General features: G+C 45.4%; 1 protein-coding gene across 1 annotated transcript in view; it reads left to right on the top strand.

The window, feature by feature from the left end:
- LOC134968714 (capping protein, Arp2/3 and myosin-I linker protein 2-like) overlaps positions 1-20,444 on the top strand; it is a 322,764-nt gene extending 302,320 nt beyond the window's left edge. The window contains exon 4 of the mRNA XM_063944218.1: positions 20,352-20,444. Within this exon, the coding sequence (XP_063800288.1) occupies positions 20,352-20,444 (93 nt within the window). The remainder of the gene's footprint in view (positions 1-20,351) is intronic.
- Positions 20,445-23,530: the final 3,086 nt, after the last annotated feature.

A 23,530-nucleotide genomic window follows, 5' to 3' on the forward strand; every position in this document is an offset into this window, starting at 1 on the left:
TGTGCCTGGGGAAACGCGGGCATAGCTGGCCGAACGCAGGGCGTGTTTGTGATGTCAAAACAGGAACTAAATAGTCTACAGTGATCGCAAAATAGAAGTAGGTCTGGAGCTACTCTGAAACTACACAATCTTTTTTTGTAGCCACACTGCGATCCTTTCGTTCGCACTTCTGCTAAGCTAAGATACACTCCCAGAGGGCGGCGGCTTAGTGTTTGCTCGGCTGCTAAAAGCAGCTAGCGAGCGAACAACTCGGAATGACCACCTAAATTCCTTGATATGTAAATACTAGTGTCCATTTCAGTCAGCAGCCAATCAGCCTAGCAGTATGTTGTTTCTTTTCAAGTGTGGGAGGAAACCAGACCACCTGTAGGAAATCAAACCTAGTACGAACATATAAAATCCACACAGATAACAGACACAAAAAAACAACAAGTCTTTGCAAGTGTTTTCATGAAATGTTTTTATCATCTATAACAGGTGTGACGACATGTGATGACACAGCCGGCGCTTTGTGTCGCACAGTGGTAAAAAACACATGGTTACTTTCCTAGCCCTGGTTCTACACATGGACTTCACCAATTGCCAATATGTTATTAGTTATATGCTAGGCAATATTGTATTGTATTGTGTGGTTATTATATTGTACAGTTATATTTTATCTGTTATATTTGGTATATGTAGTTTATTTGGTTATTATATTTTCAATGTAATTGTTAACTGAATAAATCCAGGCCAGAGTGTTAGTAACATAGTTAAATCAGTTCATTGTAATGTAAATCCCCTAGCTGTACACTCAGATGTGATTAGGATGAGTAGGATATGTAGTAAACAGGTTCTGTATAGAGATGCAGGTAATCTGATCCTGTGCGCTCCATTGTGTTTTAAAGGGAAGGGAAAGAATTGGACTGTGGGTGGTGCACTAAAGCTAAATAAACACACTTAAAATGTAACTTTTATTTCCATTGCATTAAAAAAGCCAATAACTGTGAAATATTAAAATGGATGCAGACAAGTGTACGACAAAGTGAACATATAGTGTTAAAACACACACTTTTATTCCAATGTGCTGTGCAATGTCCAATGTTTTTTATAAACTCATCATAGGTCTGATAGCCTTTTACACAATTGATTTGGTGCTGTCAGAATGCGGTCCGAAAGATCAACTGGGTATATGGGGTACGAACATCAATAATATGATCACACATATGAATTCCAGTCTTAGTTGAAATCAAATAAGTGTCCTATAGTCCAAAAAAAAATCATATTTATGGTGGAAGGAAACCAGCTGATAATTAATATTATCACTCTTAAGCTATGGTAGTAATCTTCTCTATAAATCTCAAGATTTTAAAGGAATAATTTGTATCACATGGATGGATAAAAATAGTAATCAGTTGAACTATACGACCTCAGACATCGAATCCTCAGAGGGAGAAGACTCACAAAATAGGAGAAGACCTCTATATAGGAATTTTTTAGAACAAACTCCGAGAGGGGCCCAAGACCATACCAGCATGGAAGAGTTAAGATCAGGAGGGGCAAGGGGGGCCAGAAGAAAGCGCAACAGCAGAGATTGGAGGGAAGAACCCACAGAGCAGAGGAGAAGGAGATAAACAACGATGATACATTACGGATCATTAATCTGACCGATAAGATCCTATCGTCAGACCAAATTGAGTTATTAAGTAAGGGTCTATCTTTTTCACCTACACATAGACCCGATAGATTCGAATGTGAAAAAGATCTACAACTCTTTATGAGAAAAATACTGTTGAAAAAGTTCTTTGTTACGCAACATCGAATGAGAGAAGATAATACAGCTTTAGAATCAATTCTCTCCTCAGATCCATCTACTGTGTCCTTGACAACTGAGGATAAAGTTACTCTTGAGATACTGGAAGAGCTAGAATCAGGGAATGAACATCCTCCCGCCCCTTCTCCATTTGACCCCCTTAAAATAAAAAAGAAATCCTCTTTCTTCCCAGAGTATAAAATCTCCCCATCAGCGAAAGTTTTCTATGATCTGGTCTCCAGAGATTTGGATCTTATGTTCACACAAGTACAACAATTCCAACCGCACATTGATAACCTGACAGAAGGGGAAAGAGTGGCATTACAGGAAATTACTAAATGGCAAGATATCATCATTAAACCCTCAGATAAGGGGGGAACATCGTTTTGTGGCCCAAACATATGTATGTTGCGGAATTGAGGAGGCAACTAAGTGATCGAGACTGCTATAAACCATTGATATTCAATCCCACCAAAAACTTTTTGTGTTTGTACAATTCTATTATTCTGAAAGCACATCAAAGTGGGATCATAAAGAAAAAAGATTTTGAACTTTTGAAAACAGACAATCCACGGGTGGCAACCTTTCATTTATTGCCAAAAGTACATAAGGATGAAAGAACCCCTCCTGGCAGACCCATTGTCTCTAGTGTGGGAAGTTTAACTGAAAAGGCAAGTACATACGTCGATCAGTACCTTCGACATCATGTACTGACATTGCCCTCCTACACCAGGGACACTATGGATGTATTGAAGAAACTTCAGGACATGACCGTTAATCAGGGGACGTGGCTGGCCACTTATGATGTGGAAAGTTTGTACACCAGCATCGATCACACCAAGGGTTTGACAGCCATCAAATATTTTCTGGACATGGGAACTCATTATGAATTTAATGAGTTCTTAATTTCCCTTTTACAGTTCATACTAACAAAAAACTACTTCATCTGCGAAGAGACCTTCTACCTCCAAGTTAGAGGGACAGCGATGGGGACAGCTTGTGCCCCATCGTATGCGAACCTCTACCTTGGATGGTGGGAGAAAGAATATGTATTCAGTGAAAATTTGGCCCAATACACACAACATATTCTGCTGTACCTTCACTATATTGATGATATCCTGATAATTTGGGAGGGAGGAGTAGAGATATTGGGGGAATTTATCACTATCTTGAACAATAATGATCTCAATCTGAGACTGACAGGAGAGAAAGATCAAAGGGAAATCCACTTTTTGGACCTCAGTATCAGAATAGAGAATGATGGGAGGATTAGTACTGATGTTTTTCGTAAAAAAAACAGCGACAAACAGTATCCTACACTCCAACAGCTCTCATCTACCGGCAACCATTAGAGCCATTCCCAAGGGAGAACTACTCCGTACGAAAAGAAACTGCTCAAATGACAGGATTTACTATGAACGAGAAATCCAGGTTTGCAACCGTTTAAAGAAACGGGGATACAGTAATAAGATTATAAAATCTGCGGTCAACGACGTCAAATCATATGCAAGAGATTCACTCTTAACCCCCAAAAACAGATCTCAAGAAGAGGAAACAATTCGATTTGTAAGCACATTTAATCCCAAATGGAAAGAAATCAATGGCATACTACAGAAACATTGGTCAGTACTGCAAACGGAGGAAGTTCTGAGACAAGTATTACCTAATCGTGTGCAGAGTAGTTGGAGGAGATCTAAAAATTTGAGAGATTTAATTGTACAGAGCCATTTAACTGCACCTCCTAGACAACTACACAACAAGAAAGGATCGTATCAGTGCGGTCGATGTAAAGCTTGCCAATATATGACACCAAAACAGTCATATATAGATAAATTTGGCAAGAAATGGCTGATCCAGAACTACATCAATTGTACTACCGTGGGCGTGGTGTATCAGTTGGAATGTCCATGTGGTAAAAGATACATTGGAAAAACTATCCGCCCATTAAAAGTGTGAATCTTGGAGCATGTAAACAGCATTAAAAATGCGAAGAAAGACATTGGAAGATTCAGGACCCTAACATCGGTGGCCAAACATTTCCTACAACATCATGGAAGTCAAACTGGAGGTTTGAAAGCCTTTGGGATGCAACGGATCCAACTCGGCATCAGAGGAGGTAATCTGGATAATGAGTTGTTGAGATTGGAGACTAAACTCAGTTTCCTGATGGACAGTATGCAACCAACAGGGCTGAATGAATACAATAGTTATCTCCCATTTTTATGAGAAATCAGCACCCTCTTACCAATCGTGGAATATATCCACTTGTATATCAATATTGTGTACAGTGGAAATGCCTACTAAATACTGATCTGTTTCTGCCTACATAACATTTTTCTCTTGGAATTATGGGTAATCCAGGATACACTGGATATGTCTACCTGACAAAAAGTATAACTTTAGTGTATCCACTTGGGCAGCTTAACCCTTAATATATGCCAGGGACATCAACCAATTACAAATATAAGAGTTACAGGTAAATTTAGAAAGCAATGATCAAGGAAAGGGTCACTGATGTATCTGTGTGATCTAATTCGGACCCAAAAAATGTATAAACTGTACATACTTACCAGTGGACTGGACAATTAGAACCTGAGAAAAGAAAAATAGAGAGAAACTTATTGGTACATGTTAACATAATATTGCCACAGAAATTAATTGTGTGGGATGTTAAATATTAATAATAAGTGTGAGGTAACTGTTAACCCACTAGACTATTTGTGACATTCAGGGACACTACCCTGGATTTAAGGATAGGAGTATTGATTTGAGAGACGAGATTTGATTTTTAGACATAGGATATAGTTCCTCACTAAAGTGCTATCCTGTACTCTTTAGGAGTAAGTATGGATATAGGTTGATTGATCTGGAATGGAAACATTTCTGTTATATGGACGGACAGTGGATAAACCAATATAGGATAACACTAATTTAGGATAAAGACCGACTAATCTATATCAGGACTGTAAGGTAATTCACATTAATCAAATACATAACCAGATTGTCATGATTGAACATGACAATCACCATGTGATGACGTATATTAATTTACTTATTCATCAGATGGCACCTTGGATTTACATACAAGTCACTTATATTATTATTGATTTTTTATTATTTTTCACGTATACCATTTATTTTCATTATTTAATTATCATCTATCACACGCACAAGTCCAGTCATGAAAATCATGGTTTTGAAGTAATTTTTTTATACATATTAAGGTTATTGTATGTCTGTTTTTTGTGGTCACGTTTGCACAATTTTTATTTGCAGTGATTTATTCACATTTAGGTTCAATTCATCACATTATTTATTTTATGACATATCACAACTGCACAAGTATTGCTTTACAATGTCCAGTAAGATTCCATTAATAAGGATCTTAAGAATGGCACAATGCTAGGAGAATACAATCTAAATACATATACCGGAATTATCACTATGTCTACATATTTGAACGGAGAAAAAAGCCCACACAATGAGACATGTGTTCAATATATGTCTTTCTCCCTAGTGAATACAACACTGAGACCATGATTGGCCCGGGGGAATCAGGTGTTCAGATTCAGTGTACTGCTAGATCCCGAATAGCGGGAGCCGTGCCGGGATAGGACATTAAGGTCACATGACGCTAAAGGAGCCCCGCAATTGGCGCGGCTGTTCTGTCATAGGTAGATTGAGGGAAGCATTTGGGTTAGCCCTGACGAAAACAAACTGTGAAACGCGCGTCAGCGTTTTCACACTCGATCCATGTGCTCTACAATATGTGCATGTTGTCATTATAAATGGAGCTAGTCAGTTATTAGGATTTGAGTGTACGAACCTTAACTTATTAGGGAGACTATTTGGAGCTACAGAACTAACGCAAGCTATTCCAAGCATTTATTAGTGCGGCACAATGTATTGTTCATGAGACAGCTGAGCATGTAGAGAGTCATATATCTGACACCGAGTGAAATCATCAACTGGCAGTGTGCTATGAGAACGCAGCTGCAGTTTGAGATAGTCACAAAACAATATTAGGTAGCTCTGCAAGTTAGCAACATTGTTACTATAGCTTAGGATTCAATGCATGTATATATTCTTTAGCCACACACTGGGACTCTTTGCCTGGCAGAATTCAGCTGTGGCTGAAATATAAAGATCACTAACCAAAGTGCAATAAGCTACATTCTTAATAAAGCTCAGCTTGGAGGGCAGGTTATGCTGTGTGGACTATACTAATGAAATTTATGCCTGAGATGATTCCCTATGTAAGAACAAAGTAGCAATCTATATATAAAGGCTTGCAGCTTAATGATTCACATGCAGTGCATGTAGTGAGACAGTACCCTATATACCGGACACTGAATTAATTTATCAACTGGCAGTGTGCCATGAGAGCGCAGTTATAGCTTGAGTTAGTTACAATACTGGATTAGATAGTTCAGCAAGTTAGCAACATTGTTACTAGAGTTTAGGATTCAGTGCAAGTTTCACATTTTTAGCCACACACAGAGACCCCTTGCCTGGCAGAACGCAGCTGAGATTGAAATATAAAACTCACTAATTACAGTGCAATATGTTACATTATTAATAAAGCTCATCATGGAGGGTAGGTTCGGATGTGTGGACTATACAAAGGAAATTTATGCCTGATATGATTCCCTAAGTAAGAACCAATTAGTAAGCTTTATATAAAGGCTTGCAGCCCAGTTAATCATATGATATAGAATAGAAACTCCCCTATGATTTTTGGATAAATGAATCACACGTGAAATACATTATTTGTTTTATAAATTTATTGTAAAAAATTGTCCTGATATTCAACATCAATTGTAGTGGATGATTACTGAGGAACAACACGATATAGAGACCAGCCCACAAGTTAGTCGGACTGAGGCTGTTGTCCAGCAATAATAATAAACATAAACCAGCTTACTGTATCACATGAACATCTGTCATATGTTAGTCATCTCATATAAGCATTGATAATAGAAAACACTGTACAGCCAGCCACGTGTATAAAGGTGGGTGGCACGCAGAAGGGTGGATTTTCATGCGTTGACAGCACAGACTGAGAACGCCTAACTACACGTATATAGCATATTATCTTGCCTTAATGAATAATTCATTGTGGATATTGACATTAATTTGTTAACCTTTTGAAAGTATACCACATGCAACTAGGGATACAAGGGTGCTGACAGCAGAGACTGAGAACGCCTATTAATGTACCCAGCAGCCTAAAGTTGGCCGGTAGTCAGAGGGACGGAATCCCAAGCGTTGACAGCATAAGACTGAGATCGCTTACGTATATTACATACATATATATACCACAACATCCTCATACCCTATTGAATTATTCATTTCGAATATTGACATCAATTGATTAACTTTTTGACTGTATGCTATACGTTATTAGTTATCTAGGGGTGCTGACAGCAAGGACTGAGAGCGCCCACATAGGTATCCAACTATATGATAGCGCTGACAGCATATATTGAGAACGCATCTGATTAGGTTCAGATAGATATTCTCTATAATACACTCATCCATCCATGTGATACGAATTATTCCTTTAAAATCTTGAGATTTATAGAGAAGATTACTACCATAGCTTAAGAGTGATAATATTAATTATCAGCTGGTTTCCTTTCCACCATAAATATGATTTTTTTGGACTATAGGACACTTATTTGATTTCAACTAAGACTGGAATTCATACGTGTGATCATATTATTGATGTTCGTACCCCATATACCAAGTTGATCTTTCGGACCGCATTCTGACAGCACCAAATCAATTGTGTAAAAGGCTATCAGACCTATGATGAGTTTATAAAAAACATTGGACATTGCACAGCACATTGGAATAAAAGAGTGAGTGTTTTAACACTATATGTTCACTTTGTCGTACACTTGTCTGCATCCATTTTAATATTTCACAGTTATTGGCTTTTTTAACGCAATGGAAATAAAAGTTACATTTTAAGTGTGTTTATTTAGCTTTAGTGCGCCACCCCTGGCCCTTGGGTGGCTGGAGGGTGGGACCCCTTGATTTAAGGGGTTCCCACTCCTCCAGGGTACCCCGGCCAGGGGTGACTAGTTAGTGATTTAATGCCAGGACCGCAGGGACCTATATAAAAGTGTCCCCCGGCTTTGGCATTATCTCTCTGACTAGTGGAGCCCGGTGCTGGTTCCAAAAATACGGGGGACCCCTACGCTTTTTGTCCCCCGTATTTCTCTAACGTCCTAGTGGATGCTGGGGACTCCGTCAGGACCATGGGGATTAGCGGCTCCGCAGGAGACAGGGCACAAAAATAAAGCTTTAGGATCAGGTGGTGTGCACTGGCTCCTCCCCCTATGACCCTCCTCCAAACCTCAGTTAGGTTTTTGTGCCCGTCCGAGCAGGGTGCAATCTAGGTGGCTCTCCTAAAGAGCTGCTTAGAAAAAGTTTTTAGGTTTTTTATTTTCAGTGAGTCCTGCTGGCAACAGGCTCACTGCATCGAGGGACTTAGGGGAGAGAAGTCAACTCACCTGCGTGCAGGATGGATTGGCTTCTTAGGCTACTGGACACCATTAGCTCCAGAGGGATCGAACACAGGCCCAGCCATGGAGTCCGGTCCCGGAGCCGCGCCGCCGACCCCCCTTGCAGATGCCGAAGATGGAAGAGGTCCAGAAGCAGGCGGCAGAAGACTTTTCAGTCTTCCTGAGGTAGCGCACAGCACTGCAGCTGTGCGCCATTGTTGTCAGCACACTTCACACAGCGGTCACGGAGGGTGCAGGGCGCTGGGGGGGTGCCCTGGGCAGCAATGTATAATACCTTTTTATGGCTAAAAATACATCACATATAGCCCTTGAGGCTATATGGATGTATTTAACCCCTGCCAGATCTCACAAACTCCGGAGAAGAGCCCGCCGAAATAGGGGGCGGGGCTTATTCTCCTCAGCACACAGCGCCATTTTCCTGCTCAGCTCCGCTGTGAGGAAGGCTCCCAGGACTCTCCCCTGCACTGCACTACAGAAACAGGGTAAAACAGAGAGGGGGGGCACTTTTTTTGGCGATATTACTATATTTAAGCTGCTATAAGGATACAACACTTATATAGGGTTGTTCCCATATATATTATAGCGCTTGGGTGTGTGCTGGCAAACTCTCCCTCTGTCTCCCCAAAGGGCTAGTGGGGTCCTGTCTTCAATAGAGCATTCCCTGTGTGTCTGCTGTGTGTCGGTACGTGTGTGTCGACATGTATGAGGACGATGTTGGTGTGGAGGCTGAGCAATTGCCGGTAATGGTGATGTCACCCCCCAGGGAGTCGACACCGGAATGGATGGCTTTGTTTATGGAATTACGTGATAATGTCAGCACATTACAAAAATCAGTTGACGACATGAGACGGCCGGAAAACCAGTTAGTACCTGCCCAGGCGTCTCAGACACCGTCAGGGGCTGTAAAACGCCCTTTACCTCAGTCGGTCGACACAGACCCAGACACGGACACTGAATCTAGTGTCGACGGTGAAGAAACAAACGTATTTTCCAGTAGGGCCACACGTTATATGATCACGGCAATGAAGGAGGCTTTGCATATCTCTGATACTACAAGTACCACAAAAAGGGGTATTATGTGGGGGGTGAAAAAACTACCTGTAGTTTTTCCTGAATCAGAGGAATTGAATGATGTATGTGATGAAGCGTGGGTTAACCCAGATAGAAAAGTGCTAATTTCAAAAAAGTTATTGGCATTATACCCTTTCCCGCCAGAGGTTAGGGCGCGCTGGGAAACACCCCCTAAGGTGGATAAGGCGCTCACACGCTTATCAAAACAAGTGGCGTTACCGTCTCCTGATACGGCCGCCCTCAGGGATCCAGCTGATAGGAGGCTGGAAACTACCCTAAAAAGTATATACACACATACTGGTGTTATACTGCGACCAGCAATCGCCTCAGCCTGGATGTGCAGTGCTGGGGTGGTCTGGTCGGATTCCCTGACTGAAAATATTGATACCCTGGATAGGGACAGTATTTTACAGACTTTAGAGCAATTAAAGGATGCTTTTCTTTATATGCGAGATGCTCAGAGGGATATTTGCACTCTGGCATCGAGAGTAAGTGCGATGTCCATATCTGCCAGAAGAAGTTTATGGACACGACAGTGGTCAGGTGATGCGGATTCCAAACGGCATATGGAAGTATTGCCGTATAAAGGGGAGGAATTATTTGGCGTCGGTCTATCGGATTTGGTGGCCACGGCAACTGCCGGGAAATCCACCTTTTTACCTCAGACCCCCTCCCAACAGAAAAAGACACCGTCTTTTCAGCCGCAGTCCTTTCGGTCCTATAAGAACAAGCGGGCAAAAGGACAGTCATATCTGCCCCGAGGCAGAGGAAAGGGTAAGAGAGGGCAGCAAGCAGCTCCTTCCCAGGAACAGAAGCCCTCCGCGGGTTCTGCAAAGCCCTCAGCATGACGCTGGGGCTTTACAAGCGGACTCAGGAACGGTGGGGGGTCGACTCAAGAATTTCAGCGCGCAGTGGGCTTGCTCACAGGTGGACCCCTGGATCCTGCAGGTAGTATCTCAGGGTTACAGGTTGGAATTCGAGAAGTCTCCCCCTCGCCGGTTCCTAAAGTCTGCTTTGCCAACGTCTCCCTCAGACAGGGCGACGGTATTGGAAGCCATTCACAAGCTGTTTTTTCAGCAGGTGATAGTCAAGGTACCCCTCCTACAACAGGGAAAGGGGTATTACTCCACGCTATTTGTGGTACCGAAGCCGGACGGCTCGGTAAGACCTATTCTAAATCTGAAATCTTTGAACCTGTACATACAAAAATTCAAGTTCAAGATGGAATCACTCAGAGCAGTGATAGCGAATCTGGAAGAAGGGGACTTTATGGTGTCCCTGGACATAAAAGATGCTTACCTGCATGTCCCAATTTGCCCTTCACATCAAGGGTACCTCAGGTTCGTGGTGCAAAACTGTCATTATCAGTTTCAGACGCTGCCGTTTGGATTGTCCACGGCACCTCGGGTCTTTACCAAGGTAATGGCCGAAATGATGATTCTTCTGCGAAGAAGAGGCGTATTAATTATCCCTTACTTGGACGATCTCCTGATAAGGGCAAGGTCCAGAGAACAGCTGGAGGACGGAGTAGCACTAACCCAAGTAGTGCTGCAACAACACGGGTGGATTCTGAATTTTCCAAAATCTCAGTTGACCCCGACGACACGTCTGCTGTTCCTGGGAATGATTCTGGACACGGTTCAGAAAAAGGTGTTTCTTCCGGAGGAGAAAGCCAAGGAGTTATCCGAACTTGTCAGGAACCTCCTAAAACCAGGAAAAGTGTCTGTGCATCAATGCACAAGAGTCCTGGGAAAGATGGTGGCTTCTTACGAAGCAATCCCATTCGGCAGATTCCACGCACGAACTTTTCAGTGGGATCTGCTGGACAAATGGTCCGGATCGCATCTGCAGATGCATCAGCGGATAACCTTATCGCCACGGACAAGGGTGTCTCTTCTGTGGTGGTTGCAGAGTGCTCATCTGTTAGAAGGCCGCAGATTCGGCATACAGGACTGGGTCCTGGTGACCACGGATGCCAGTCTGAGAGGCTGGGGAGCGGTCACACAGGGAAGAAACTTCCAGGGAGTATGGTCAAGCCTGGAGATGTCTCTTCACATAAATATACTGGAGCTAAGAGCGATTTACAATGCTCTAAGCCTGGCAAAACCCCTGCTTCAGGGTCAGCCGGTGTTGATCCAGTCGGACAACATCAAGGCAGTCGCCCATGTAAACAGACAGGGCGGCACAAGAAGCAGGAGAGCAATGGCAGAAGCTGCAAGGATTCTTCGCTGGGCGGAAGATCATGTGATAGCACTGTCAGCAGTGTTCATTCCGGGAGTGGACAACTGGGAAGCAGACTTCCTCAGCAGACACGATCTACACCCGGGAGAGTGGGGACTTCATCCAGAAGTTTTCCACATGATTGTGAACCGTTGGGAAAAACCAAAGGTGGATATGATGGCGTCTCGCCTCAACAAAAAACTGGACAGGTATTGCGCCAGGTCAAGAGACCCTCAGGCAATAGCTGTGGACGCTCTGGTAACACCGTGGGTGTTCCAGTCAGTGTATGTGTTTCCTCCTCTGCCTCTCATACCCAAAGTACTGAGAATTATACGGCAAAGGGGAGTACGAACGATACTCGTGGCTCCGGATTGGCCAAGAAGAACTTGGTACCCGGAACTTCAGGAGATGCTCACGGAAAATCCGTGGCCTCTACCTCTAAGACGGGACCTGATTCAGCAGGGACCGTGTCTATTCCAAGACTTACCGCGGCTGCGTTTGACGGCGTGGCGGTTGAACGCCGAATTCTAAGGGAAAAAGGCATTCCAGAAGAGGTCATTCCTACACTGGTTAAAGCCAGGAAGGAGGTGACTGCACAACATTATCACCGCATTTGGAGAAAATATGTTGCGTGGTGTGAGGCCAGGAAGGCCCCCACGGAGGAATTTCAATTGGGTCGATTCCTACATTTCCTGCAAACAGGATTGTCTATGGGCCTCAAGTTGGGGTCCATTAAGGTTCAAATTTCGGCCCTGTCGATTTTCTTCCAGAAAGAATTGGCTTCAGTTCCTGAAGTCCAGACTTTTGTAAAAGGAGTACTACATATACAGCCCCCGGTTGTGGCCCCAGTGGCTCCGTGGGACCTTAATGTAGTTTTGGATTTTCTCAAATCCCATTGGTTTGAGCCACTCAAATCGGCGGATTTGAAATATCTTACATGGAAAGTAACCATGCTACTGGCCCTGGCTTCAGCCAGGAGAGTGTCAGAATTGGCGGCTTTATCGTATAAAAGCCCATATCTGATTTTCCATTCGGACAGGGCAGAACTGCGGACGCGTCCTCATTTTCTGCCTAAGGTGGTGTCAGCGTTTCACCTGAACCAGCCTATTGTGGTGCCTGCAGCTACTAGCGATTTGGAGGATTCCAAGTTGCTGGACGTTGTCAGGGCATTGAAAATATATATTTCAAGGACGGCTGGAGTCAGAAAATCTGACTCGCTGTTTATACTCTATGCACCCAACAAGCTGGGTGCTCCTGCTTCTAAGCAGACGATTGCTCGTTGGATTTGTAGCACAATTCAACTTGCACATTCTGTGGCAGGCCTGCCACAGCCTAAATCTGTCAAGGCCCATTCCACAAGGAAGGTGGGCTCATCCTGGGCGGCTGCCCGAGGGGTCTCGGCATTACAACTCTGCCGAGCAGCTACGTGGTCGGGGGAGAACACGTTTGTAAAATTCTACAAATTTGATACCCTGGCTAAAGAGGACCTGGAGTTCTCTCATTCGGTGCTGCAGAGTCATCCGCACTCTCCCGCCCGTTTGGGAGCTTTGGTATAATCCCCATGGTCCTGACGGAGTCCCCAGCATCCACTAGGACGTTAGAGAAAATAAGATTTTACTTACCGATAAATCTATTTCTCGTAGTCCGTAGTGGATGCTGGGCGCCCATCCCAAGTGCGGATTGTCTGCAATACTTGTACATAGTTATTGTTACAAAAAAATCGGGTTGTTCTTGTTGTGAGCCGTCTGTTCAGAGGCTCCTACGTTGTCATACTGTTAACTGGGTTCAGATCACAAGTTGTACGGTGTGATTGGTGTGGCTGGTATGAGTCTTACCCGGGATTCAAAATCCTTCCTTATTGTGTACGCTCGTCCGGGCACAGTATCCTAACTGAGGTTTGGAGAAGGGTCATAGGGGGAGGAGCCAGTGCACACCACCTGATCCTAAAGCTTTATTTTTGTGCCCTGTCTCCTGCGGAGCCGCTAATCCCCATGGTCCTGACGGAGTCCCCAGCATCCACTACGGACTACGAGAAATAGATTTATCGGTAAGTAAAATCTTATTTTTTGGCACCAGGACCAGGCGCAGAGCCCATTGCTGGATGTTAAAATATGTGGGAACCCCTGTCAATTTCCCCCCCCATATTTTTGCAAGCAGGACCGGCTCAAAGAGCTCGAGGCTGGTTGTGCTTAGGAGGGGGGACCCCATGCAATTTTTTTCTTGATTTTTAACACTTTATTTTTTTTTAAAAAAGGTGCACAATGAAGCCCTGCACGGATCTCACAGATCCGGCCGGGATTTCTTGTGTTTTGTCAGGCAGTGTTTTACTCATCACTCCCGTAAAACACTGCATGACATTACGAATCACATTGACATCGGAAAAAACGAATGTGGAAAACTCGGCAGCTTAGTAACTGACCGTATCAGGATTCAAAAAGTTGCAGTAAAATGCACCCGATACCATTCGAGTTCAAACACCCTTAAAAACGGCTAAAACACGAATATTAGTAAATTTTGGCCCTCGTCTCCACTCCTGACTGACCAGCTTGTGTGATGAATAGACAGGGGAGGGATGTAACAAGAGTGAGCACTGCTGAGATGAGAGGGATCTGGGAGAGAAGGGGGGTAATTCCAAATTGATCGCAGCAAGATTTTTGATAGCAATTGGGCAAAACCATGTGCACTGCAGTGGAGGCAGATATAACATATGCAGAACGAGTTAGAATTGGGTGGGTTATTTTATTTCTGTGCAGGGTAAATACTGGCTGCTTTATTTTTACACTGCAAATTAGATTGCAGATTGAACACACCCCACCCAAATCTAACTCTCTCTGCACATGTTATATCTGCCTCCCCTGCACTGCACATGGTTTTGCCCAATTGCTAACAAAAATCCTGCTGCGATCAACTTGGAATTACCCCCAAGGTGAGAGAGTGGCAGGAGACTGGCTAAGAAGTAATGTTCTGTCAGGAGTTTCAGGAGAGATTGTTGTGTAGAATTGGATCACAGAAGTGTGCTGAGCTGTTTATAACCCATTCTGTTCAATAAACCACTGTTGGTTTCTCTGACGTCCTAAGTGGATGCTGGGGACTCCGTCAGGACCATGGGGAATAGCGGCTCCGCAGGAGACAGGGCACAAAAGTAAAAGCTTTAGGATCAGGTGGTGTGCACTGGCTCCTCCCCCCATGACCCTCCTCCAAGCCTCAGTTAGATTTTTGTGCCCGGCCGAGAAGGGTGCAATCTAGGTGGCTCTCCTAAAGAGCTGCTTAGAGTAAAAGTTTTGTTAGGTTTTTTTATTTTCAGTGAGTCCTGCTGGCAACAGGCTCACTGCATCGAGGGACTTAGGGGAGAGAAGTGAACTCACCTGCGTGCAGGATGGATTGGCTTCTTAGGCTACTGGACACCATTAGCTCCAGAGGGAGTCGGAACACAGGTCTCACCCTGGGGTTCGTCCCGGAGCCGCCGACCCCCTTGCAGATGCCGAAAAGTGAAGAGGTCCAGAAACCGGCGGCAGAAGACTTTTCAGTCTTCATAAGGTAGCGCACAGCACTGCAGCTGTGCGCCATTGTTGTCAGCACACTTCATAGCAGCGGTCACTGAGGGTGCAGGGCGCTGGGGGGGGGCGCCCTGGGCAGCAATGATAGTACCTTATTCTGGCTAAAAATACATCACATATAGCCCCTGGGGGCTATATGGATGTATTTAACCCCTGCCAGGTCTCAGAAAAACGGGAGAAGAAGCCCGCCGAAAAGGGGGCGGGGCCTATTCTCCTCAGCACACAGCGCCATTTTCCCTCACAGAAATGCTGGTGGGAAGGCTCCCAGGCTCTCCCCTGCACTGCACTACAGAAACAGGGTTAAAAAGAGAGGGGGGGCACTTATTTGGCGATATGACTATATATATTAAAATGCTATAAGGGAAAAACACTTATATAAAGGTTGTCCCTGTATAATTATAGCGTTTTTGGTGTGTGCTGGCAAACTCTCCCTCTGTCTCCCCAAAGGGCTAGTGGGGTCCTGTCCTCTATCAGAGCATTCCCTGTGTGTGTGCTGTGTGTCGGTACGTGTGTGTCGACATGTATGAGGACGATGTTGGTGAGGAGGCGGAGCAATTGCCTGTAATGGTGATGTCACTCTCTAGGGAGTCGACACCGGAATGGATGGCTTATTTAAGGAATTACGTGATAATGTCAACACGCTGCAAGGTCGGTTGACGACATGAGACGGCCGGCAAACCAATTAGTACCTGTCCAGGCGTCTCAAACACCGTCAGGGGCGTTAAAACGTCCTTTTACCTCAGTCGGTCGACACAGACACAGACACGGACACTGACTCCAGTGTCGACGGTGAAGAAACAAACATATTTTCCTTTAGGGCCACACGTTACTTGTTAAGGGCAATGAAGGAGATGTTACATATTTCTGATACTACAAGTACCACAAAAAAGGGTATTATGTGGAGTGTGAAAAAACTACATGTGGTTTTTCCTGAATCAGATAAATTAAATGAAGTGTGTGATGATACGTGGGTTTCCCCCGATAGAAAATTATTGGCGGTATACCCTTTCCCGCCAGAAGTTATGGCGCGTTGGGAAACACCCCTTAGGGTGGATAAGGCGCTCACACGCTTATCAAAACAAGTGGCGTTACCGTCTCCAGATACGGCCGCCCTCAAGGAGCCAACTGATAGGAGGCTGGAAAATATCCTAAAAAGTATATACACACATACTGGTGTTATACTGCGACCAGCGATCGCCTCAGCCTGGATGGGCAGCGCTGGGGTGGCTTGGTCAGATTCCCTGACTGGAAATATTGATACCCTTGACAGGGACAGTATTTTATTGACTATAGAGCATTTAAAGGATGCATTTCTATATATGCGAGATGCACAGAGGGATATTTGCACTCTGGCATCAAGAGTAAGTGCGATGTTCATATCTGCCAGAAGATGTTTATGGACACGACAGTGGTCAGGTGATGCAGATTCCAAACGGCACATGGAAGTATTGCCGTATAAAGGGGAGGAGTTATTTGGGGTCGGTCCATCGGACCTGGTGGCCACGGCAACAGCTGGAAAATCCACCTTTTTTACCCCAAGTCACATCTCAGCAGAAAAAGACATCGTCTTTTCAGCCTCAGTCCTTTCGTCCCCATAAGGGCAGGCGGGCAAAAGGCCAGTCATATCTACCCAGGGATAGAGGTAAGGGAAGAAGACTGCAGGAGGCAGCCCATTCCCAGGAACAGAAGCATTCCACCGCTTCTGCCAAGTCCTCAGCATGACGCTGGGGCGGTGGGGGGTCGGTGGGGGGTCGTCTCAAGAGTTTCAGCACGCAGTGGGCTCACTCGCAAGTGGACCCCTGGATCCTACAAGTAGTATCCCAGGGGTACAGATTGGAAATTCGAGACGTCTCCCCCTCGCAGGTTCCTGAAGTTTGCTTTACCAACGTCTCCCTCCGACAGGGAGGCAGTATTGGAAACAATTCACAAGCTGTATTCCCAGCAGGTGATAATCAAAGTACCCCTCCTACAACAAGGAAAGGGGTATTATTCCACACTATATTGTGGTACTGAAGCAAGACGGCTCGGTGAGACCTATTCTAAATCTGAAATATTTGAACACTTACATACAAAGGTTCAAATCAAGATGGAGTCACTCAGAGCAGTGATAGCGAACCAGGAAGAAGGGGACTATATGGTGTCCCTGGACATCAAGGATGCTTACCTCTATGTCCCAATTTGCCCTTCTCACCAAGGGTACCTCAGGTTCGTGGTACAAAACTGTCACTATCAGTTTCAGACGCTGCCGTTTGGATTGTCCACGGCACCCCGGGTCTTTACCAAGGTAATGGCCGAAATGATGATTCTTCTTCAAAGAAAAGGCGTCTTAATTATCCCTTACTTGGACGATCTCCTGATAAGGGCAAGGTCCAGAGAACAGTTGGAGGTCGGAGTAGCACTATCTCAAGTAGTTCTACAACAGCACGGGTGGATTCTAAATATTCCAAAATCGCAGCTGTCTCCGACGACACGTCTGCTGTTCCTAGGGATGATTCTGGACACAGTCCAGAATAAGGTGTTTCTCCCGGAGGAGAAAGCCAGGGAGTTATCCGAGCTAGTCAGGAACCTCCTAAAACCAGGAAAAGTGTCAGTGCATCATTGCACAAGGGTCCTGGGAAAAATGGTGGCTTCTTACGAAGCGATTCCATTCGGCAGATTTCACGCAAGAACTTTTCAGTGGGATCTGCTGGAAATAACCCTGTCTCCAAGGACAAGGGTGTCTCTTCTGTGGTGGCTGCAGAGTGCTCATCTACTAAAGGGCCACAGATTCGGCATTCGGGACTGGGTCCTGGTGACCACGGATGCCAGCCTGAAAGGCTGGGGAGCAGTCACACAAGGAAAAAATTTCCAGGGAGTGTGATCAAGTCTGGAGACTTCTCTCCACATAAATATACTGGAGCTAAGAGCAATTTACAATGCTCTAAGCTTAGCAAGACCTCTGCTTCAAGGTCAGCCGGTATTGATCCAGTGGGACAACATCACGGCAGTCGCCCACGTAAACAGACAGGGCGGCACAAGAAGCAGGAGGACAATGGCAGAAACTGCAAGGATTCTTCGCTGGGCGGAAAATCATGTGATAGCACTGTCAGCAGTGTTCATTCCGGGAGTGGACAACTGGGAAGCAGACTTCCTCAGCACGACCTCCACCCGGGAGAGTGGGGACTTCATCGGGAAGTCTTCCACATGATTGTTAACCGTTGGGAAAGACCAAAGGTGGACATGATGGCGTCCCGCCTGAACAAAAAACTGGACAGGTATTGCGCCAGGTCAAGAGACCCTCAGGCAATAGCTGTGGACGTTCTGGTAACACCGTGGGTGTACCAGTCGGTGTATGTGTTCCCTCCTCTGCTTCTCATACCTAAGGTACTGAGAATTATAAGACATAGAGGAGTAAGAACTATACTCGTGGCTCCGGATTGGCAAAGAAGGACTTGGTACCCGGAACTTCAAGAGATGCTCACAGAGGACTCATGGCCTCTGCCGCTAAGAAGGGACTTGCTTCAGCAAGTACCATGTCTGTTCCAAGACTTACCGCGGCTGCGTTTGACGGCATGGCGGTTGAACGCCGGATCCTAAGGGAAAAAGGCATTCCGGAAGAGGTCATTCCTACCCTGGTCAAAGCCAGGAAGGAGGTGACCGCACAACATTATCACCACATGTGGCGAAAATATGTTGCGTGGTGTGAGGCCAGGAAGGCCCCACGAAGAAATTTCAACTCGGTCGATTCCTGCATTTCCTGCAAACAGGAGTGTCTATGGGCTTCAAATTGGGGTCCATTAAAGTTCAAATTTCGGCCCTGTCGATTTTCTTCCAGAAAGAATTGGCTTCAGTTCCTGAAGTCCAGAAGTTTGTCAAGGGAGTACTGCATATTCAACCCCCTTTTTGTGCCTCCAGTGGCACTGTGGGATCTCAACGTAGTTCTGGGATTCCTCAAATCACATTGGTTTAAACCACTCAAATCTGTGGATTTGAAATATCTCACATGGAAAGTGACCATGATGTTGGCCCTGGCCTCGGCCAGGCGAGTGTCAAAATTGGCGGCTTTGTCACACAAAAGCCCATATCTGATTGTCCATTCGGACAGGGCAGAGCTGCGGACTCGTCCCCAGTTTCTCCCTAAGGTGGTGTCAGCGTTTCACCTGAACCAGCTTATTGTGGTACCTGCGGCTACTAGGGACTTGGAGGACTCCAAGTTGCTAGATGTTGTCAGGGCCCTGAAAATATAGGTTTCCAGGACGGCTGGAGTCAGGAAAACTGACTTGCTGTTATCCTGTATGCACCCAACAAACTGGGTGCTCTTGCTTCTAAGCAGACGATTGCTAGTTGGATGTGTAGTACAATTCAGCTTGCACATTCTGTGGCAGGCCTGCCACAGCCAAAATATGTAAATGCCCATTCCACAAGGAAGGTGGGCTCATCTTGGGCGGCTGCCCGAGGGGTCTCGGCTTTACAACTTTGCCGAGCTGCTACTTGGTCAGGGGCACACCCTGGCTGAGGAGGACCTGGAGTTCTCTCACTCGGTGCTGCAGAGTCATCCGCACTCTCCCGCCCGTTTGGGAGCTTTGGTATAATCCCCATGGTCCTGACGGAGTCCCCAGCATCCACTTAGGACGTCAGAGAAAATAGGAATTTACTTACCGATAATTCTATTTCTCGTAGTCCGTAGTGGATGCTGGGCGCCCATCCCAAGTGCGGATTGTCTGCAATACTTGTACATAGTTATTGTTACAAAAATCGGGTTATTATTGTTGTGAGCCATCTTTTCAGAGGCTCCGCTGTTATCATGCTGTTAACTGGGTTCAGATCACAGGTTGTACAGTGTGATTGGTGTGGCTGGTATGAGTCTTACCCGGGATTCAAAATCCTTCCTTATTGTGTACGCTCGTCCGGGCACAGTATCCTAACTGAGGCTTGGAGGAGGGTCATGGGGGGAGGAGCCAGTGCACACCACCTGATCCTAAAGCTTTTACTTTTGTGCCCTGTCTCCTGCGGAGCCGCTATTCCCCATGGTCCTGACGGAGTCCCCAGCATCCACTACGGACTACGAGAAATAGAATTATCGGTAAGTAAATTCCTATTTTTTCATCTACCCGGTATCCTCACAACAGGTATGACTTTTTACTAACCATTGGTTCCTGGAGTTAAACAGTGATGTGGCTTTAATTCTCATTTATTCAGGTGGAAAGCACGTTCAGCTATTTGGAAATTAGTGACATTGAGATTCGAGATGACAAATTGGTAAGTACTACTTTTCATGGTATCTTAAAATAGGACTGGACAATAGAGATGAGCGGGTTCGGTTTCTCTGAATCCGAACCCGCACGAACTTCATGTTTTTTTTCACGGGTCCGAGCGACTCGGATCTTCCCGCCTTGCTCGGTTAACCCGAGCGCGCCCGAACGTCATCATGACGCTGTCGGATTCTCGCGAGACTCGGATTCTATATAAGGAGCCGCGCGTCGCCGCCATTTTCACACGTGCATTGAGATTGATAGGGAGAGGACGTGGCTGGCGTCCTCTCCATTTAGATTAGAAGAGAGAGAGAGAGAGATTGACCTGATTTACTGGAGCTTAGGAGTACTGTAGAACTGTAGAGAGTGCAGAGTTTACTAGTGACTGACCACAGTGACCACCAGACAGTGCAGTTTTATTTAATATATCCGTTCTCTGCCTGAAAAAACGATACACAGTGACTCAGTCACATACCATATCTGTGTGCACTGCTCAGCCCAGTGTGCTGCATCATCTATGTATATATCTGACTGTGCTCAGCTCACACATCTTATAATTGTGGGGGAGACTGGGGAGCACTGCAGTGCCAGTTATAGGTTATAGCAGGAGCCAGGAGTACATATTATTATTAAAATTAAACAGTGCACACTTTTGCTGCAGGAGTGCCACTGCCAGTGTGACTGACCAGTGACCTGACCACACTGACCACCAGTATAGTTAGTAGTATAGTATACTATATTGTGATTGCCTGAAAAAGTTAAACACTCGTATCTGACTGTGCTCAGCTCACACATCTTATAATTGTGGGGGAGACTGGGGAGCACTGCAGTGCCAGTTATAGGTTATAGCAGGAGCCAGGAGTACATATTATTATTAAAATTAAACAGTGCACACTTTTGCTGCAGGAGTGCCACTGCCAGTGTGACTGACCAGTGACCACCTGACCACACTGACCACCAGTATAGTTAGTAGTATAGTATACTATATTGTGATTGCCTGAAAAAGTTAAACACTCGTCGTGTGACTTCACTTGTGTGGTGTTTTTTTTTTTATTCTATAAAAAACTCATTCTGCTGACAGACAGTGTCCAGCAGGTCCGTCATTATATAATATAAACCTGTCCGGCTGCAGTAGTGATATATATATATTTTTTATATCATTATTTATCATCCAGTCGCAGCAGACACAGTACGGTAGTTCACGGCTGTAGCTACCTCTGTGTCGGCACTGGGCAGTCCGTCCATAATTGTATACCACCTACCCGTGGTTTTTTTTCTTTCTTCTTTATACATACATACTACTACTACATCTCTTTATCAACCAGTCTATATTAGCAGCAGACACAGTACAGTACGGTAGTCCACGGCTGTAGCTACCTCTGTGTCGGCACTGGGCAGTCCGTCCATAATTGTATACCACCTACCCGTGGTTTTTTTTCTTTCTTCTTTATACATACATACTACTACTACATCTCTTTATCAACCAGTCTATATTAGCAGCAGACACAGTACAGTACGGTAGTCCACGGCTGTAGCTACCTCTGTGTCGGCACTCGGCAGTCCGTCCATAATTGTATACCACCTACCCGTGGTTTTTTTTTCTTTCTTCTTTATACATACATACTACTACTACATCTCTTTATCAACCAGTCTATATTAGCAGCAGACACAGTACAGTACGGTAGTCCACGGCTGTAGCTACCTCTGTGTCGGCACTCGGCAGTCCGTCCATAATTGTATACCACCTACCCGTGGTTTTTTTTTCTTTCTTCTTTATACATACATACTACTACATCTCTTTATCAACCAGTCTATATTAGCAGCAGACACAGTACAGTACGGTAGTCCACGGCTGTAGCTACCTCTGTGTCGGCACTCGGCAGTCCATCCATAATTGTATACTAGTATCCATCCATCTCCATTGTTTACCTGAGGTGCCTTTTAGTTGTGCCTATTAAAATATGGAGAACAAAAATGTTGAGGTTCCAAAATTAGGGAAAGATCAAGATCCACTTCCACCTCGTGCTGAAGCTGCTGCCACTAGTCATGGCCGAGACGATGAAATGCCAGCAACGTCGTCTGCCAAGGCCGATGCCCAATGTCATAGTACAGAGCATGTCAAATCCAAAACACCAAATATCAGTAAAAAAAGGACTCCAAAACCTAAAATAAAATTGTCGGAGGAGAAGCGTAAACTTGCCAATATGCCATTTACCACACGGAGTGGCAAGGAACGGCTGAGGCCCTGGCCTATGTTCATGGCTAGTGGTTCAGCTTCACATGAGGATGGAGGCACTCAGCCTCTCGCTAGAAAAATGAAAAGACTCAAGCTGGCAAAAGCAGTAGCACCGCAAAGAACTGTGCGTTCTTCGAAATCCCAAATCCACAAGGAGAGTCCAATTGTGTCGGTTGCGATGCCTGACCTTCCCAACACTGGACGTGAAGAGCATGCGCCTTCCACCATTTGCACGCCCCCTGCAAGTGCTGGAAGGAGCACCCGCAGTCCAGTTCCTGATAGTCAGATTGAAGATGTCAGTGTTGAAGTACACCAGGATGAGGAGGATATGGGTGTTGCTGGCGCTGGGGAGGAAATTGACCAGGAGGATTCTGATGGTGAGGTGGTTTGTTTAAGTCAGGCACCCGGGGAGACACCTGTTGTCCGTGGGAGGAATAGGGCCGTTGACATGCCTGGTGAAAATACCCAAAAAATCAGCTCTTCGGTGTGGAAGTATTTCACCAGAAATGCGGACAACAGGTGTCAAGCCGTGTGTTCCCTTTGTCAAGCTGTAATAAGTAGGGGTAAGGACGTTAACCACCTCGGAACATCCTCCCTTATACGTCACCTGCAGCGCATTCATAATAAGTCAGTGACAAGTTCAAAAACTTGGGCCGACAGCGGAAGCAGTCCACTGACCAGTAAATCCCTTCCTCTTGTAACCAAGCTCACGCAAACCACCCCACCAACTCCCTCAGTGTCAATTTCCTCCTTCCCCAGGAATGCCAATAGTCCTGCAGGCCATGTCACTGGCAATTCTGACGAGTCCTCTCCTGCCTGGGATTCCTCCGATGCATCCTTGCGTGTAACGCCTACTGCTGCTGGCGCTGCTGTTGTTGCTGCTGGGAGTC

The sequence above is a fragment of the Pseudophryne corroboree genome, chromosome 11 (assembly GCF_028390025.1).
Source record: "Pseudophryne corroboree isolate aPseCor3 chromosome 11, aPseCor3.hap2, whole genome shotgun sequence".
Taxonomy (NCBI): Eukaryota; Metazoa; Chordata; class Amphibia; order Anura; family Myobatrachidae; genus Pseudophryne; species Pseudophryne corroboree.